This window comes from Cyprinodon variegatus, unplaced genomic scaffold (assembly GCF_000732505.1).
Source record: "Cyprinodon variegatus isolate N-32 unplaced genomic scaffold, C_variegatus-1.0 Scaffold42, whole genome shotgun sequence".
Lineage (NCBI taxonomy): Eukaryota > Metazoa > Chordata > Actinopteri > Cyprinodontiformes > Cyprinodontidae > Cyprinodon > Cyprinodon variegatus.
The window spans coordinates 1,794,584-1,814,650 of NW_015150495.1; the positions used below are offsets into that span (position 1 = coordinate 1,794,584).

Consider the following 20,067-nt stretch of genomic DNA (forward strand, 5'->3'; position numbering starts at 1 on the left):
TCTCCGCCTCAAGCTTCTCTCCCGAAACATTTTAATGCCACAATTATCAAATTTAATGACTTTTAATGATTTTTAACGACCCGCGGAAACCATGTAATTCATCTGCTACAGGAAGAAGAGGATGCATCGACTGAGTGCTAGCAAGCATTTGATAAAATCAAACAACAGGTGATGGCTGGAGCGGTTTACACAGGTTTAAATGGCGATATATACAAACACAACAGGAGAGAACCCTTAATGATGCAGTATTCGCCATACAGAATCATTTCCCTGCTCTCCGCCATGTTGAAAGGTCAAAGTTTACCTTAACTTGATAAATAAGGTTCATACAATTTCTCCAGTGTTCCAGTAGAAATTACAACATGCGGGGGTGTTTATGTGCAATTTTGACGTCAGTTTTTGGTATTTATGATAATTACGATACCACATAGAGGCAGCATAAGTTAAGCAAATTCCATTTTCGTAATAAATGGGCAAGATTTAATTTGAAATATTTGTTTTAAATTTTTATAGCCTCATAAAAATATATATATTTTTTCTCCAAACAATTATGTGTCTAATTGACCCTTTTTAAACCACCTTTTTTTTTTTATTATTATTGAGCAACTTTTAAAGTACATTGCCAATACTGATTTTGAACAATTCACTGACCAATACATGTTGCTTTTTTTTTTATAACTGATACCTTCAACTGTTATGAGATCTAGACAACTTCAATATTTAAATCTTATGTTACTGACATCCATTAATCAGTACTCGTGATACAATAAAAACTGCTGAAACAACTGCTCTTAAATATGAATCTAAGTTTAGAGCTTTGACAGTGGGGGATTTTCAGACAATTGTAGAGGTAGATATAATTGTTGGAAGATCTGTTTCACATCTAAATATTGGCCGTTCACCAATTAAGAAAATTTCAGGAGATTGCACCCCTAGTTGATGTCATTTAAAAAGAGCAAAAATATATTCGTCAAATAAGAAGTGGCCATAATCTCCTTTTATCTGTAGTAGTTAAATAGTTACTTTGTCTTAATAAGAGGTTCTCGGAAAATATAAATATACACTGCAAATTTATCTGCTGACCTTCTATAGTTCAGACATCATGTTTCCTCAGACTGTTTCTCTTTATATCTTTGCGTTAATCCTGGGCCGGGGGACGCACCTTTAGCGTGGAGGTCAGTATACGGAGACGGTGCAGACGTTCATTGAGCTGAGGATCTGCAGCCCGTCGGAGGAAGGACTGCCTGAATTCTGTTTGGCCTTTGGCCTCTGATCCCCGCCCTAAAGGACAGACTCCGCCCTGCTCGCACGCACGAAACAGGTCACCCAGGGATGCTCCCTCACTGCCACCTTTAATACAGAAAACAGACGTGTGAATGTTAAGTCTGAGGACGACAGCAACAGGTCTTATTCTACACAGTGTGATATTTCCTTCTACCCACAGATAAATGATTAATGATGACAAAAGGCTCATCTCTCCTCTGACAGCCTCAGGGACCTTCCCTCCTCTGAGGCAGTTTTATTTCCTCCTCCACATCCACATTAATTTTTCATTTTGTGTTTCACATATATATCTCCTGATTACAAAAATCTGCCTTATTTACTATTTTAGTCTGACGCTCTCCTTCTGCCGCCGGCCTTATCTTGGCAGCCAGAGCACCGCCAGTCTCATTAGCCTCATTAGAACAGAGCGTGAGTACAGCATGTGTTAATAGGTACTGATGGTGACTTAAATGGATACGTGTCAGATTAAAAGCATTTCTGAATCTGGTACCTCTATGTGCTTTTTTGGTTGTTAGTCAAGAAAAAAATATTCTTCCTCCTTCTCTCTGCTGTTGGGTTGCCTCTTACAAAGACACGACTCTTATGATGTGTTTGTTGTTGTGAAATCAGTCTGAGAAAAACAGAATCAAGACTCTTGATTCAAATCCTTAAAAAAAGTGAGTGCCGGCAAATGAAAGCTGCTATTCAATAGATGATGGTAATGAAGAAAAGAACTGTCAAAGTGTCATATTGCTGCTGTCTACATTTTAGATGTGGTTTTAATAAGGAAACACAAAACGATGATATGACTTTAATTGGATGTGCTGTCAGGCTGTGGATTAAGGAGGGGTAATGTTATCAGTGCTGCTAGTTTAAAAAAAACAAAACAGATTGATAGTAGAGTTGCATCATGGATGAAGGAAAAAGACAGGCCTGGTAAAGACCCTTTTTCAGGTTATAGAATTATCTGAGTAAAACCTGAATGTTTGAAGATATTATTCTTATTCACTTATAAAGCAACCAAAAAGCTGAGCACACCCCACAATTCAATGGTTCTCAAGGAATCAGTGTAGTTTAAGACAGATAACCTCCCATCCAAGCCTTAAATACTTTGGTTGATGCAATGTGGCCAAATCTTCAACAGTTGGGTGATATGTTTACTTAAGACCGTCCTATGTGCTCGTTCCCATTTTCACTTACCGGTGGTGAGTCTGACATAGTGGAAAAATTGCAAATGTTGTTTTGGAAAGTAAGCTTGTATGAGCGATGCAAACAACAACTTTTAAACAGATCATGCACAAGGAGACATGGGCTTGTGCATGCTCTCGTATGCGTTCAATAGGCGTTCCCTTTCAGAAGCCGGCACAGGGTTGTGCATGTGTATTTATTTTTTTTTTAAGTGGAGAGGGCAGGTCTTTAAAAAAAAAAAGAAAATTTGAAATCCTCCACTATACCATTAAGTTGTGTTGTTCTGTTAAACCACAGGACCTCTGATACAATTTCATTTTGGAAAGATGTAACCAAAGTAGACCTGTCTGGTAAAATCAGTACAAACACCTTGTATCAGCTTGCTAGCACAGATGTGAAGGACTCAATGCAGCTGGATTCACCCTGGACCTTGGATTATCATCATCATAGGTACTTATCATACCTAGTATAGGTACCCTGTATACTAAGTCGAAGGGATTTTAATTTGGGGATGGTTCAGATTTGTATTTAAATTGTACTTTTTACAAGTGGACTCGCATGAATAACTACATTTTTTAAAGTTAATAGAAGTTCACTTCAGTATATATATATATATATTTTACCTACTGCTTTTATTGCAGCTGCAAAACCATTATGAGTATCAAGAGCAGCTCTTTTAATGTAGATTTTTAAAACTTTTTATTTTTCATTTTGGGAGGGTGTCGGACATTGAGCCCTTCAAGCCAAGGAAGAGCTCTATCTTGCTGGCAGCTGCGATGTTAAGCAACAGCGAGGGGAACAGGCACATTCACTACTACCTTGGCCTGGTAAGGCTGAAAGAGAGGTATGCATTCTATATTTGGGACAACGGAACTAAACGTAGCTAAAAATCTACAAAAAAAGTACAGGAAAAAAAATTAATCAAGGTGTTGCAGTGAGGCAGTTGTAACCTGGTCTAAAACGTCTTAAAAATGCTTCGGTTGGATCTCAAAATCACTGCTGCAAACAAATCTGAAGCATCATACAGAACAATATGCCAGATTTTCTTCAAAACAATGTTAAAGACTATTCAAGTCAGACAGCTTTTCTGAGCTATTCTTGCTACAAGTGGAAATACTTGGGTTATATGTTGGTCTCATCTTTGTTAAAACTTTGTGACATTTTCTGGATTTCTGTTTTGATAAAGTCTCATTATTTTGCAATCCTGTTCACATTTTTTGACTTTGCCTTCATATTGAAATTCTTAAGAAGCAGCATTTTACAAATGAATATGTTTTTTTAAAGAGCATTCCAACATTAATTACATTATATAATTCTACTTCCTACAAACTATCATTGCAACATAAAAACAGAACAGCAGACGTTAAAAACCTTGTAATTGGGAAAGGATTACAAGGAGAAGCAGCAGAAAGAGAAAGCCTGGATTCAGAGAGGAGGTGCAGGAGTGCTGCCAAAATACTGAAAACAACCAACCTGCCAAGAAGCTCCTATGATTTAAAACACTCATCTTTTACACAAGGTTAATTAGCACTTTGGGTAACATAAAAATCAATGAGTGGGTTCTTATGAGCTATGTGGTTTAGGTTTTTAATAACATTTCTATGTTTTTCCAGCTTTTTCTATTCTGTTCCTCCTTTAGTTTTACCATTTACTGTCTTATACTCACAATAAAAAACTGTTTTCTGAAAAAAAAAGTTATGAGACTTAGGGACAGCAACAGTGTGGTGTGTAACTTCGAATGAATTAACAGTATTAACAAAGATTTAAGGCTTTAATTATTGTAAACAGTATAAATGGAGCACTATGGAATAACCCCTTGATAAAATGAGTTTATACAAGCTATGCCACACGTTTCCAGCCTGCTTTATGAAGCCCCCTGGTCAATTCCACAGGAACAGATTTGTCTCAAGCTAATCTACTAAGCTCTCATAGTTTCAGCATCAGAAATTTCATTTCAAATGCCATTAAAAATGAACAAGAAAAAGAGATCAGCTATTATGGATTAGCATATTAACAAGCTTAAAAAAGGCTGTTCATGATGAAAGACCCTCCTATACGGCTTAATGGATGCAATCCTGCAAAAAAAATTGACCAAAGCTTTTTTTTTCAAAAAAGCAACTGATCTCCAAATGCAATGTTCATCACGCCTAAACTATGAACATCTCATGGAATGCAAGTTAGAGGAGTCGTTGTTTAAAGATTTTTTTCTTTATTTACTATTTCAGTTTTAGCAAAGCATGCAAATAACAGCGACAGTAAATGACAGAAGTCAATTCTTGTCAAATTCACTGAGCATCACCTGATAAACCAAAAAAGGAAAAATACACACATAAAAGAACAAAACTAAAATAAAATAACAATAAAAATGAATGGAGTACGGGGTTACATTTTACAAAAGTCCATTGGGTGTCAAATGAAGATGAGAAAACTTGGGACTGTTGTCAAAATATTCAAACAGCTCGACAAACATTTTATATTTTCCGATATGACCACATTGCAATAAGGTGAAACATTAACCTTGACCATTTTCCAGTAATTTATAATTTGCGAATATTTCATTTATCGAGGCATTGGCCATGCATGCTTATATTACTTCCCTTATTTAAGAAAAGTCACATTCCCTGTCAGCATTGTTTTCTTTTTTTATTCTTTCTGGTGCATGTTGCATTGCTGTTAGAGCTGTGGAGGTACCAGATCTGCTTGGGCCCTGTGCATGCCAGTGACGTTATGCGATATAATTGGCAGAACAGTGTCACATAACATAAAACATTGTGGTTGCCAAGACAACGATAATAATGCAGCATCTGTGTGCCGAGTCGGGAGTATCTGGAGGGTTAGAGTGTCTAATGAAAGATGAAGTTTCACTCGACTGATAAGCTGAAAAAAGAAGTAACCGTAAGACCATGATATAAAGAGCTGGGTAGCGCTGTGGCTAGCTGTGCTCAGTAGCTAACACGTTAGACTATTTAAGCTCGGTCAGTTAGCCATATTAAGCTACACTACTTTTAACTTTGTGTCAACAACAACCGTTCATTTTCTATATGTAGAATAACTGTTTTCTTTGTCTAAAATCTCTATGAAAGTCATTTTTAAGATGTTCCATTGTCCCCAACTCTCCTCAGATCTTAATAAAAAGAATAAGAAGAAGCACTGAGACTTTTTGTCTCTCCTTGATAAATGGCAGAGCTCAGTCTGTATTAGAAGACAGTGATTTTCTTCATGACTGAGAATGATTGTTTTTTGCTTTCGGCTACTTTAGATCGCCAATGAAATGTAAAATATTAGCAAATATAGGTGATCATATGTTGAGACTTCAGAAGAGATCTGATTCTTAGGGAATGGGGTCGCCAAATAATTATGTTATAAGAAGGAGCAGGACCCAGAGCAGATCAGGAAACAGCAGATGGCCGCTCACACTGAGCCTGGTTCTGCTGGAGGTTTCTTCCTGTTAAAAGGGAGTTTTTCCTCTCCACTGTCGCTACAAGCATGCTTAGTGTGAGGGATTGCATTTGAGTCAATGAATCAACTGCAATCAAATGGTTTTCCTTAGATAGAAAACTTTGAATCAATTTAACTGTATGATCTGGTGAAATGTAAAGTGCCTTAAGATGACATGTGTTGTGAATTGGCGCTATATAAATAAACTGAATTGAAACACAATTACAGAGGCTTAGGTCCTTCACAAACAATGAATTATTTTCTCTCTACCTTTCTCTAATAATATTCTCCACATAAAAGAAATGCCACTAACACTATGGGAAAAAAAGAAAAATAGGAATTATACTTTTGTTCTTTTTTAAGTGATGCTGACCAGGGCTTGGCTACAGCCACTGGATCCTTTTAGCTTTACGGCTGATACCTTATTATTTAAAATTATATCCCATATATCAATGTCTCAGCCTTTGTTATGTGTTTGAAGCCACATTTTTGCACCATACTGAACTTACAATTATGTGTTTGCTGCTCTTCCTTCATAGGCGGTGCCAGCAGTGTGTGCAGGTTGCTGTCTCGCGGCAGCGTGAAGCTGCGGGGTTTTCCTCCCTGGGTTGCCATGGGGATCAGCCTCTGCATCGCCACTGGCAAAGGGACGTTCCTCTGAGGAGGAAGAGTGTAAACCGCTCCAGCCATCATTGAACTGCCTCCGAGGCCAGGCTCTGCAAAGACGGCATCCTCTGCATTGGGGAATTAGGAGAAAAATCAACAAGATCAATTAATCAATACAGAAAGCCCCAATTCTTCAAAAAAGCAACAAAAACTGTTTTTTGCAGTAAATATCCACTGTGTTACTGACAATATCTTGTATATAGCTAAAACTCTTCTAACACTTGAAAACTAAGACAATCAAATGTAAATAAAAAAAAAAATGAATTCTCTCAAACCGACGAAAAGATAAACAACAGTAATGGAAATTGAGCTCCACTACAGAAAGCTGGTTGTTTACTTAGGAAAATATGTATCAGTGTTTTACTCCAACCTGTTCAAACTGGCCTCTGTGAACTTTCAAAAATACCTACGCCTACTCGATTAAATTTATTCTATTAGGGCAGAAGTTTGTTTTTACCTGTCTGATTATTCATTTTACACTTTTCCAAATAGTCAGATAAAAGACAAACTGGTCAATACCTCCCATAGTAAATAAAACTACATGTAACAGAAGCTGTTAAGAAATTATGTTAACATACATTTCAGGAGTGTAATTGAAACTAGCACTTAATGCTGAAAAATAATTATAAACTATTTACTTTATTCACAATCCACAAAAAAGAGTGTAATATTCTTCTCTGCAAGACTTTCCTTGTCATTATTATGTCATTAAAATCCAGTAATGTTGTTTGTAATAACTCCCTTTGTGAACAAAGGAAGCATAAAAAATGATACAATGGGAGACATAAAGCATCAAATTGTATTGAGAGAACCTTGGAACATTTGCAATAATAGGATTTTTTTTTTTTTTGTACCATTGTGTTTTCAGAGATTTACCTTTAAGTTGTAATGTTTAACTTTTATAGAGTTAATAGTTAAGGATGAGCTGCATGCTGTTGATGGTCGGTAGCATTGTTGCCGTGCAGCATTAACGTCCTGGCTGTGAATCCACTTCTGGGTTCTTTCTGCATGGAGTTTGCATGTTCTTCCTGCACATGCATTGATACTTTGTTTTCCTTCCACTGTCCAAAATCATCAGAGTACTCTAAAATGTGTCTTANAATCATCAGAGTACTCTAAAATGTGTCTTAAGTCTTATCTTGTACCTGCTTAGTTATTTGCCCTGTGTGTTGCCCTGCGATGGACTGATGATTACCCAAGGTATCCTTACCCAGTGACTCATACTGTATAAGCCATCGTAACGATAAAAGGGCATGGGCAAAGCATGGACAGCACAAGCTGATGGAGTATTTAAATTAGAATTAGCATGACAGATCAGTATTGGAGGAAAGTTTTAAGAAATGTGTTGCAATTGGGCAAATTGTTCTTACATTAACATGTCCGTTAGTAATGGAGATGCTGCTTCCATCCATGTTTATACGCATGATAGGAGCATCCAGGAAGACGCTGACATCAGAATGAGTGGATCAGTCACATGAGATAAAGGTTTGCTTCGGAGCTGATCAGAGCTGTTTCAAAGGAAAGGGTTTCCATCTCCGGTTTTGCGAATTAACTCTTTTTTTGCCAAAAATAGCATAAAAACTTAATACGGGTCTGGAAAAGCTGATGGAAACCGATCAAAAATATTCAGCTGCAATACCTTTAATGACTTTGGAGTTATAGTCTCTAGAATTTGACCGCACTGTTTATGGTTTGGATTAAATCTGCTATGTTGCAGCTAAACCTGGCTACATGGTTGTCTTGAATCAAAATGACTTTTATTGATTTAAATACTGACTTTAAATTATCTATTTTAATGGACATTAATTGTACCTGAGATGACACTAGTTAGTTAGTATCTAATTTTAAGTCTCAAAGCAACATTGTGTAACTTTAAGCCTCTAGGAGCACTAGACCTGTATCCTCCATGTTTAACGCCCCTGAAAGCAATATAGCAACACTGTGCTGTTGCAAAATGAAAGATCCTCCCTCAGTGTTTTGGAATCTGATAGCAGAGAATGTTCAACAGCAGACTGAGAAGTCATGGAGTTTCCTCTAAAAACAATGCTTTATTTACTCCTCAAGATTAAAATCTACATCAGAGATAAGAGGAAAAAATCTAAAAGCTGTCTGTTAGTAGCTAACTGACGTTTTGTAATTCTGTTTAACAAAATAAAATTCCTCATTCAGCTGCGAACAGCTCTGAGCCCAGCCGTTGTGTCACGTGACCATATGAGCTAATTTCATTGGCTAGAAGCTGCTCGACTCTATCGAGAGTAGATTGCTTTGGCTTGTGTTCACCAAAAGGTCAACATATTTGCAGCTGAATTTTTGCAGCTGAATTTTTTTCTGGTGAATTTTTACCAGATAAAAATTGAGTGTAAGGAATTCAATGTCTAAAAAAAAATCAGTGTTTAAAATTCTGAGTTAAAAAATTCAGTGTTTAAAATTGGGTGTTAAAAAAAGGCAGATTCCAATGAGACTGTTTTTCTTCCATATTTTTTCTTGTTTTTTTTTTTAATTTAAGTTAGTTTAAAATTGTTCATGATTGGTGTATATAATAAAATATTCTGTTTGATTTTTGTGTGTAATATTTCTAAGAAAAAAAACAATCTGTTAAGGTACACAGTTTTTTTTGTAATTTTCGGTAAATAAGTGCAAGCGGACATTGAAAGTGTTTGTGCAAATTGGGCAATGATGAGCAAAAGGATTGATATGCCCCAAGTGCTCAATATTTACCTGAAAAATTCTTAAAAAGAACTCAAATTAAGTTAATACTGGGGTCAATGTAATTAAAGTGCTAATAATGTTACCAAGTGGTCCAGTTTGCAGGTAATGCAATCCGGCTTCAGTCAGCGGAGTCTCAATCAGATCCTGCCATGACCGTCTCTGCGAGGATGAAGAACGACCTGGGGAGCCAGTCTCACTGCTGCCCCCTGCCGGACTGGAGCGGTACTATATGGAGCAGTAAGATATTTTTTAGATAAATTTGGATAACCAGTGAGCTTCCTGTTATCTTCCAAAACAAAGAAAAAAAGCTGTGCCATTGGAGGAATAGGACCCTTGAAAAGAAACAACATTCAGTTTTATGACATTTGACATGACATCACTGAACTGGGGCACATCCATTAAACCATCATAAAGAAGGACATTGAAAGACTACATTTTATGTTATATTTTCTATATAAAAAAATGTAAATAGTGTTTAAGGATTTTTTTTTTGTGTGGAAGAAGCTACATTTATCATTAATATTTGTTACAGTCACCTCCACAGGATCACATCTGTATGGCACATCGCTGCTGCTGCTGCCCAGCGGCTTCCTCCCGCTGTGTGTGGTGCCTCCCCCCAGAGGGCCTGGATGGTACTGTGGCTCTGCAGCGGTCACAGGGGGCTCACTACACAAAAAGTCCTCCTGAGAAGATCGAGAGCGTGACGTCTCTGTGGAAGACAGGCGAGTGGTCCGGCCTTCCAAATAAGCGCTCATCTGAAACACAGTGTGACGATGTCAGCCTGGGTACCGTATAATTCAACCGCTAAAGTAGGGGTTTTATCTGGTCACAAAGCAACTAGGCAAAGATGAATGTTATTAACTGCATATTTAAAACACAGAAAAGTCTTAGCTTAGGACAAAAGAACCTCTTCAAAGACTTATGATCTACAACAACCACATTGAGGTTCCACTATGGCAACGGTTAAAGCTAAATATAACATCAGCATTCAATAAAGGCTTAATAAAAGATAATTCAGGCTCCTGAAATGAGCAGGGGGAGAGAACTTAGATAAAGATTAGAGCTCTGACGTATGGGTTGACTCACTGATGGAGGCCGTGGGTAGGTATCATATGGAGGTGGGGGGCTGTCCTGTTTGGGGCTGGAAGTGGTGTCCTCCTCATGATCGCTCTCACTCCAGTAATCTAAGCAGACATTATCATCACTCAGTAAATCAGTATCTACCACAGGATTTATATCCCCGGTTTAATCATCCTTTAACCAAAGAGCCTGTCTACTGGACTAAATCATTGGGTGAAAATGGAGAAGTTAATAGAATTTATACTGTTGGTTAACAGGATATTGGTGTACTCTTTATCTGATAATGACAGCATTTAAGAATGTAATCCAGAGTACAGTAATAGTTTAGAAATGTTCCAGTTGACTGACTGACTGACTGACTGACTGACTGACTGACTGACTGACTGACTTCCTTCCTTCACAAAGAAAAGGGTCTAAATGGTGTCTGATTGGTGGTGGAATTAGTTGAGAGTAAATACTGGAGAAGAGAGCTCAGGTTTGCCTTAGGAGGGAACCTATTTTTGCGAAAACGGTACAATGCTAAAAATGACTTTAATATTCTTCACTTTCTGACCCTAGATGACATTGAACCTCTAAAAAAACAAACCCCTGTGCAGTTGCAGTGGAAGAGAGTTGTGCTTTTTTTCTCCTCCATGTGTACACAACACTACTCATTACTATATGTCATCAGAGGGAGCAAACTTCTGGCAAATCTCTGGGACTATAACTGAGCTCCTATAAATGTACTCCTTATCTCATAGATGGGGCTAACAGAACTTAATATCAATTGTTAGGATAATTATGTTTGAAGATGTGTGAGTTTATCACAGGTTGGTATTGGCTGCCTGTTGCGTGACAGAACTAATGATTTCCAGAATAGTTAATCTAATTAAGACAGTCCCTCTGTCTGGATATACAGTTATAATCTTCATTCTGTACATGGCAAAGATTTGGAAATGGAATGAGAACGGTGTCCTTCAGCTAAGAACAAAGTGTAATATTTTGATAGGCTGGAACCATGGATGTTCACTCATCTGCTAACATGTATGATGTGATGATGTTGCAGACTGTAGATGTATAAAATCCCTTTTTAACTGTTAATCTGGGCCACTTCCTGAGAGGTGAGCCCAGAGGTGAGCAGCTGTCATTCTGGTTCTTGGTACAGAGTTATTTCCACTCAAAAGCCTTTTAAGAAAGAATCAGGAACTGATGGATCAGAATTTTCAGCAGTTTGATGAAACTGTTAGGTTAAATCCAATTAACTATGTCAATTAAGGGAAGAGGAAACTTGTGAGGTGAGAAAAATTGTCATCTATGATTCGAGGCTTGAAAATAAATGAGAGGCATCCTTGTATTTTTTCCATAGGGCAATAATTCTCTATTCTAAAGTATTAAATTAGGAGCAATAGTAAGAACAGTTCTGCTGGAACATAATCTCACCCTGCTCCTGGCGCATCCTCTCCCGCTCTGCGTAGCCCACAGCTGCCATGTTGAGGCGACTCAGCCATCTACCAAGCAGAAGGAGAAACTTAACTGCAGTGATTACAACACAGGCTTCAGTGATACAGCAAACACTACAAAAATTGAAGCAAAAATTAACTATTATGCTCTTATATTTATTGGTATTTTGCCACCCAGCTGGGACACCATCCAGCTGCCCAACCTTCCTCCACGTCTAGCACCTGCTGCCTTTACCTGTTCATGTCGTCCACTCCATCTGCTGCAAAGTAGAAACTCTTGACCTTGGGGTGGCACGCTTTGAAAGCACTAGAGAGGCAGAGAGAGCTATTTTTGCCCACACACCTTCACGCATTCAAAAGCACACAAGCTGGACATAAGGGAAAATAACATAAATATGCAATAAGGCAGACACTTACTACTTCTTTCGACATTCACTTGCACGGTCAATCTTAAACTCTGGAAGACTGACAAAACCCTCTGCCTTTTCATCCTAAACAGAGAAGAAAAATTCAGATAAGGATATTAATACAGGCAAAAGGTAATTATTTATAGGTAATAACAGTTTATTTTACTGAAGCTATTATGGCGCTACGAGTCATGCACATTTTCACAACCTCCCAGTGTTAAAAAAGTGATTAATGGTTACATGATGAGCTGGTGCCTGCATAATAAACCAAAGTTGACCAGCGTTAACGTTTAATCTGGCGTGTGAGGCTAAAAAGAGATGAAAAAAGTGTGCATCATTAACAAGTTTGACATAAAATGTTTGGGTTACATTGTGCTCAAACATTTACAAAATGCCACAAAGGATTAAGGGGGCTTTCAAAACTTGTTTGCCAAAGTTTTAGTCAAAAATGCAAGGTCCAGTCTTCTCTGCATGCTTGTATCTAGGAAAAAGTAATCATCTTGACCTCGACTAAAACTTAGAATTGTACAAATCTAATGCCGCAGTATAATAATCAACAAATGCATGTTCAACTTTCATTTGGAGGAATATATTTAATAAAATCTGACTTTGAAAAAAGTTCAGCAAATGTTTTTATTCAGTTATTCAGTGCAATAAAGATTGCTAAAGATGCATAAATACATTTCTAACAGCACTGCTATCTAACCTGCACACAGCAGAAGATGCTGCTCTCAGTGTAGCTCAATGCTGTGCTTTATTTTATATTTTTCTCCTTTTGTTAAATTCAAGTACATGATCAATCAGAAACATAAACAGAGGTCTTCTCATATAAGGTGGCTGCAGCTCTATGATGTAAAGAGTTAAAGGAGATCTCACAGCCTCTGGATATTACTGCTACATTTCAAGCATCCAGTGCTGACGGTGAAAGAAGATTTGGTTTAATGAATCATATAAAAGGAGCATCGAGAGATCGTTTTAAGGCGTCATATTTGGACAACCATTGGAGAAGTGAGGAAAAAAGATCAAATTAAAGTCAGATTTGTTCATATTCTAGTGACTTTTTTATTTATGGATATTAATCATGTAGTGCTTTTACGGTTATATAATTTATGTTAGAAGAAACACAAAAAGTGTAAATAAAAAAATAAAAAATTTACAGGCTGCTATGGTGTGGAGGTACAGTAGAGCGCATGAGCTATATACTGACTGTAACAGGTTCAATTCCCAGTCCTGCTGACCTTTGCCAAATGTCTCTCCCCTCTCTTGTAACCCACTTTCTTGTCTACATACATTCAAAAATAACTAAATAAAGGCCATTAGAGCCTAAAAAAATCTACAGACAAAGAGTTAAAGGAATTTATAGTGTATCACAGCACATTTTTTTGCAAAATCATAATGTTTTAATGGGTCTGAAAGGTTTAACGTCTCATTTCTTCCAGAGCAGGACCCCATCCTGGCCAAGCAGGACTCTTAGCATACTACACATCACATAAACAACTCACTTACATTAAAAATAAACTAATTGAAATTGCTGTTGTACACTCTTGTTGTTTTTCCATTTGCTAAAATAGCTGGTTTACAACAAGTTTACACACTAATTTTAAACTTGCTATAAACTCACCCTCAGCTTGCACATCTGATGTTGCTCACTGTGTCCCTTAATGCACTCAGGAGGCTTGTACGTATGACCAAACATGAAAAATTAGAGGGAACATTGATCCTCACCTCCTCATTGATGTACCAGTACAAGCAGTTGTCCTTCAGCACAAACCAGTACTTCTTCCATTTCTGGGAGAAGTAACCCTTGGCATCCCTCTTTCTCCACAGCCAGCCCTCACAGTCTCCTCTGCCCAGCGCCTTGCAGGAAACTCGCCTCCGACTCAGCGAGGCCAGACCCCGTCCTGCAATGAGACAAAGGAAGCATAAGGGAGTGGTGTTTATGAACAGGGGAAATGCTTAGAGTGACGGCAAGAAAGAAAGAGTTCTGAAGCCAAAGCTTTGCAGGACATTTTCCTGAAGCTGACAGTTTCAGGACATACCGGTACATTTCTTCTCTGTTAAGTTTTGCAAATTCCAAATGAAAAATAAATCCCTTTTCAAGCCATGTGGTCCAAGGGGACATTTTACTTACCAAAACCTGGGATGATTGACTTACTGATTTAAGAACTCAATGAAAAAGATAGTCAACATGGAGTCAGCTGAAATATCTTACAAAGAAATACTTGATGTTTGAAACTAAGAAAATTTTCAACACCAGACAAGAAATAAACCCATTAACTCTCACTCTGTCAAGGGTAACTGTATTTCTAAGACTTTAAATACTAAACTTACTATTGACATCTCATCAGGGGTCAATAAAAGAACAGCTAGCATCTCTGCAGACTCCACACCCAATAGTCACAAAGAGCTTAGACCTTGGTCTTTAGGCCGGCATCACAGAGCATCGTTATATAAAAATTAATTGTGTTTTCAGGTTTTCTCTCTTATGAAAACCTAACAGAAATAAGAGTCATCTACTCTGCTGGAACACAAACAAAACACTAAAAAGATGAGTACATGCTGTTGCTTATTTTTCTCTATATTCCCTATTTTTTTATTTTTTTTTTACTAATGTTGATGTGATACGAAACATATGAACAAATTAAAGTCCTTGTTTGTGCTTCAAACTTAGTTTAAAAAGTTATGATTCAAATTTCTGCAGACCTAACCTGCCTCAGTTAGGATAAATGTTCACTATTCCAAAAAATAGAAAGAAAAAAATAGCAAAAACACACATGGCAGAAAGCCACTAATGACCAATGATAATAGGGCAGTCTGAATTTGCCAAAATTATTCTTGAGACAAACAAATGAGCAGAAAACCTAATGTGGACCAAGAAGACGAAGGTCAATTCTTTTAAAGCTGTATGCATCCTATTACATCAACTAACACAGAAGTATAGAAATTAACTTCATACCAAAATTCCAACATGGAAGTGCTAATATAATTGTTCCACTTGCTTTATTTCTTCCAGATCTGGAAACTTCCAGTAATCCAGGAAACTATTAGGCCTTATGTTTATCAGGAAATCATTAGTTTATGATGCAGCAATGATCATGCTTCTAATTTTAGAGTGGCCTAAATTTGACACGACCATAAACAGGTAGTGCATGCCTATATACCCCACAGTGTGGCTTAATTAAAACAAATCTGCCAGGAAGAGTGAGTCAAAATTTCCACAGAGTCATGTAAAGAAAAAACTCATTAACAATTTTCATTAATGCTTGACAGCAGTCATTGCCACCAGGTTTCAGACAACTGAACAGCTTTAAGATCCAAAATGTGTTCACATGGTGACAGTTTAGTTTGGATACATATTTTCTCTTTCTTAAACACAATATTTTTAAATTTGCTCAGATTTTCATTAAAATTAGAATATATTTGAGGCTCTAAAACATCAATGTTAAATAAAAACGCTTTTATCATACCTTCACTGCATAGGGGCTGTTTTTCCTAAAACCAGCCCTAAAAAATGCCCAGGGACAGAGCTAGAGAAGGGCACCCTTAAAGCCATAGAGAGGTCAAAGCATCTGATGATTACAACATGGTTTATGGTGGCTGTTTCTGTCCATTTGCAAGGCATAATGCAATATTCCAACCATGTAAGATGCTCTGGAGTGTTGCCAAGCCCTTTAGCTAGTCCCCGGAGTAACGGCCTACAAGTGGCGCCTCACCAAACAAGAAGAGCAGAATGGTAGAGTATGAAAGTACGTCTATTTTTTCATAAATAAAATCACAATGAAACACATTTTTTTTTATTAACTTTAGGGGTTTATCTTTGTACTTTAATATGCATTGGGGTGATCTTCTTTTCATTTTTGCTACACTGATTGAATACAGACAGATGACTTCAACTGTTGACCTTAGCAGTTTAACTGCACCTAAAACACAAATTTAACCAAAAGACGAAGAGTGTAAATAAGGAAGCAGGAATGCCACAGATGATTTGAAGAATACAGTAAAAAGTAGAAAGTAATTACCCAATGTCCTGATCTGAGCAACGTGCTAAGTTTAAGGAATCAAATAAATAAACTGAAAGTGAAAAAGGCAACAGGTACAGAAACTTAAGGGGAAACTGAAGACTACAAATACTCACAACTAGGGGTGTAAATCACACACATCATGGCGGTTCAATTCAGTATCAATTTCCCGATTAAACGATTTGATCATTTTCGATACTCAAGAATACACCACGATACGATTCGATTTGATTAATTTGATTGTTTTTTTTTTCATCTTACAGGCTAGACAATGTTTCGAATTTGAAATAAATCAATGAAAGCTGTAATTATTGTTATGCATTTTATTTGAGAAACAACAGCAAACAGAAGTAGCAAAGTTGTACTCCACCGAGGCCTGTCACGATAATCAATAAATAAATTAATTGCACGATAAATAAAAACCACATGCATTATTACGTCATTTAAATTAAATCAGAGTAAAAAGGTCTTCAAACAATATTATCGTTTATCGCAATAAGTTTTGAGACAATTAATCGTTCAGCAAAATTTGTTATCGTGACAGGCCTAACTCCACCTAGGCCTATGAAAACCTCATTCACTGAAAAATAATAATGCCTCTGTTTTATAGAGTCTGAAAGGCCTTGCAACAAAAAATACTGCAATAAGTGCACTAGCAGATTAAGTAACAAAAATAGGCCTATACTACACAGCAGCACAGGAGTCAGAATTATGTCCAGGAGCAAATGGATAAAAATAGAACAGAGGAAAAAAACATGAATCGATACTCTTGCGGACGTGTCGATGCATCGGATCGTTGGCTGTTGGATCGATGCCAAACGATTATTATTAACACCCCTACTTACAACAGACTGACAGTTTAAACAGTTGACAAACCAGATTAAAGAAACAAAAGAAATGAGGAAACATGTTGCATGAAATCAACTAAATAACAAAAGAATCTGGATGAGGAGGACATAATGATTAAAGAAACAAAAGAACCAATACAAAAATATTAACTAGTAAAAGTAAAGGCAAAAACATCTAAGAACATAAAGAAATAGACAAGAGAAATTAACTACAAAACACCTGGCACAAAAAAACAGAACAAAAAAAACAACTCCAAATGGCCAAAATAACAAAACAAGGAAAAACATAATGAATCAAAACCGTAACATAACCCGTGGGAACTGATAGTAAATATGGTAAATGTTACTTAAAACGGCAATGTTGAACAGACAGCTGATCTGGAATCTGATAAGGATAACCTTTAGGACATTTTAGGTCAAACTGCAAAGCCTGAGCCCCACAATGCCAAGTAGAGAGAAAAGCTTGTCAAGTAGGCATTTTCTTTATAACATATTACCACTGACAGCACCCACCCGTCCAACTACCCTTTGGTCTAGTTCTGGCAATAAAAATGCTGAAATGCTAATGTTAAAGAGGCTTCCGCTATGAGCTCTGTCTCTGAATCAAACCATTACACAGAGCGCCGCATCACCATGGTTTGGTAAGAAGTGCTCAATAAAAGCAGAGCCCTTCTTTCTGGCTTTAAAGTGCCGCAGCGGTGTTCACAGAGAGCTTCTCATTAAAAGATAACAGGTGCAAATTTGGCTTCCAGGTGAGACCAACGATGAAGCCTCTGCTGCTCTGCATGAAATGTCTTTTTAAGAAGACTCTGATCCATTATTCCATTTGCCTCTTTGGAAGCCTGTTTCTAAAGGAAACAACTCTCTGCTGAAGTGTTGACATAAAAAAGTAAGCTTTTGCACGCAATGTGAAAAGCTTTTCAGCTTAGAGACAATTAATCATTTATATTCCTGCATGAGAGAGCAATATTTCTGATATTTTTTCTCATTTTGGTGCATCCAGCTCAGACCCCTCACTGTTGCTAGTTTCCTCACTAAAAGGTTTTTTAAAACGTACTCAATTCTACTAATTACTATAATTTCCTTAAATCATTTAAAGCCAGTGTAGTTAGATGTCAGTTTATAATATCAGATTTACTTGGAAACGTTAGTTTTATTGCTGTAAACAAACAAAGCTGAGTGCAGATGGAGCTAAAGCTTTTGGAGCTTCTCACATCAGCAGATGGCAGAACAAGTGATTGGACTGTTGGAAAAAAAAACCCCGGCAAATCCTCCAACATGCTGATCAATGACGGTGTGGAAAGTTTGTCCTAGAGACAAAAACACTTATGCCAGATAGGAACTGAGAAATGATTGGAAAATTTTCAACAAATAGCTCCTTTATTTTGAAAAGGTTAATTAAATTAACAGGAATAATGGAGATAATCTCAGATGTTCAGCTGGATGTTCTCATTATGGAGCCTAGGCGGAAGTTTAACTGAAGGAACTCATTGCTCTCCTACATCCACCTGCGACGCAGCCAATCACTTTTGAACCACACCTCCACGAAAGCCAATCGGCATCCCAAGTTCATCTTAAAAGGCCTCCGATACGCACCTGTCTGCTCCTTTGTGCAGACGGCAGATGCGCTGTGACTTCATTCAGATGACACCATTTCAACCCACCTCCACCATCGTAGCTAAAGCTTCATCAGAGTGTCATTGCTCCTGGACTCTAACTGCGTTCCCTGTCTCATCTCAACCAATCCGAAAGAAGACCTCCATGTTGAGCCTGGTTCTGTCAGAGGTTTCTTCCCAACGGGGAGGTTTTCCGCTCCACTGTTGCTTCATCCTTGCTCATCATGGACAGGTTCTCTCAACCTGTCTTATCCAACTAGACTTCCATCTTCCAGGTCCCTGAGTGAAGCTCTAGTATCAGCTCTCGCAGTCCACTGGATCTCCCCATAAAGCTCAGCAGACCGTCTCACTAACAGCAGTCTACAGACTGACATACTTCATCTATCTCCACTCCACCACCAGTTTCAGGCCTGGGGGGAAACAGCCCGATTCTTTGCTCCTGTTCATGCATATCTATCAAATTAAGTGCTAAGTTTCCTGCCGAGGTCTGAGCGCCAAAGACAAAGTAATTGTAACAATACATTTCTCCTAATTTTCTTTTCTCTTTGAGGGTGACCTGCTGAAACTGGTTGGGACAAAATATTTTTTTACCAACAAGGAAAATGGATTAGAGAGACTACAGTGTTCAGAATGTGATGAGTTGATGAAATACTATTTACTAAGTTTAGTACTAGGACTTTAATAAATTAATAAATGGCTTCATGGTGAATAATTAGCACTGGTGTCAGCCGTACCTGGGAAATAGACACATTTCAGTTTCACTGCAATCTCTCAATAATCATTTTGACTTAATATTCTCTTTTTAGCTCAGAGCCATCAAAACGATCAGTTTTGTTAATCTCCAGTATTATATTGCTGTGATGTATTTATGTGTCTGCTTTACAATCTGCATTGTTGCTTCGCATAATTTGCATATTTCAAAATTCCTTTTTTATTGCTGGTCGTTAATTTACTCATGATGGCATCTTGGCAAAAAACAAAACAAAAAAAACCCATAATTATTTCTATCAGTCTGTCTTTTAAGTTGATTTGCTTGTGTTATTGCATTGTGATTATCTTTTATGAATATATTGTATGCATCTGTACAAGGTTACATAAACCGTTGTCAAAGACATACAGTATATCTGTCATATTAGTTGACAAAAAACAGAACAATTGGGTTTTTGCCTCCATCTGGTTTCCTCTCTATATCTTATCATTAAAAAAAACAATCCTTTTGTTTTTATTACCCCCAAACTACAGAAAGTTTTACACAATCATACCCTAAATATGACTTATCAGTCCATGCCTGACGTACAGTGTGTCTAGTTTTTTATTTTATTTTTTGTGCTTAATATCCTGAGTTAAAACAAAACTCATTCATGTTGGGATTTAATTAAGCTATAATACAGCTT

General features: G+C 37.3%; 1 protein-coding gene across 1 annotated transcript in view; it reads right to left on the reverse strand.

The window, feature by feature from the left end:
• Positions 1 to 20,067, reverse strand: part of cnksr2 (connector enhancer of kinase suppressor of Ras 2) — a 90,591-nt gene that overhangs the window by 6,442 nt on the left and 64,082 nt on the right. Inside the window, exons 15-23 of the mRNA XM_015370159.1 lie at positions 13,916 to 14,091; positions 12,201 to 12,274; positions 12,019 to 12,090; positions 11,764 to 11,831; positions 10,351 to 10,448; positions 9,801 to 10,019; positions 9,348 to 9,489; positions 6,399 to 6,623; positions 1,163 to 1,350 (exon numbers count right to left, since the gene is read on the reverse strand). Of these exons, the coding sequence (XP_015225645.1) occupies positions 1,163 to 1,350; positions 6,399 to 6,623; positions 9,348 to 9,489; positions 9,801 to 10,019; positions 10,351 to 10,448; positions 11,764 to 11,831; positions 12,019 to 12,090; positions 12,201 to 12,274; positions 13,916 to 14,091 (1,262 nt within the window). The remainder of the gene's footprint in view (positions 1 to 1,162; positions 1,351 to 6,398; positions 6,624 to 9,347; positions 9,490 to 9,800; positions 10,020 to 10,350; positions 10,449 to 11,763; positions 11,832 to 12,018; positions 12,091 to 12,200; positions 12,275 to 13,915; positions 14,092 to 20,067) is intronic.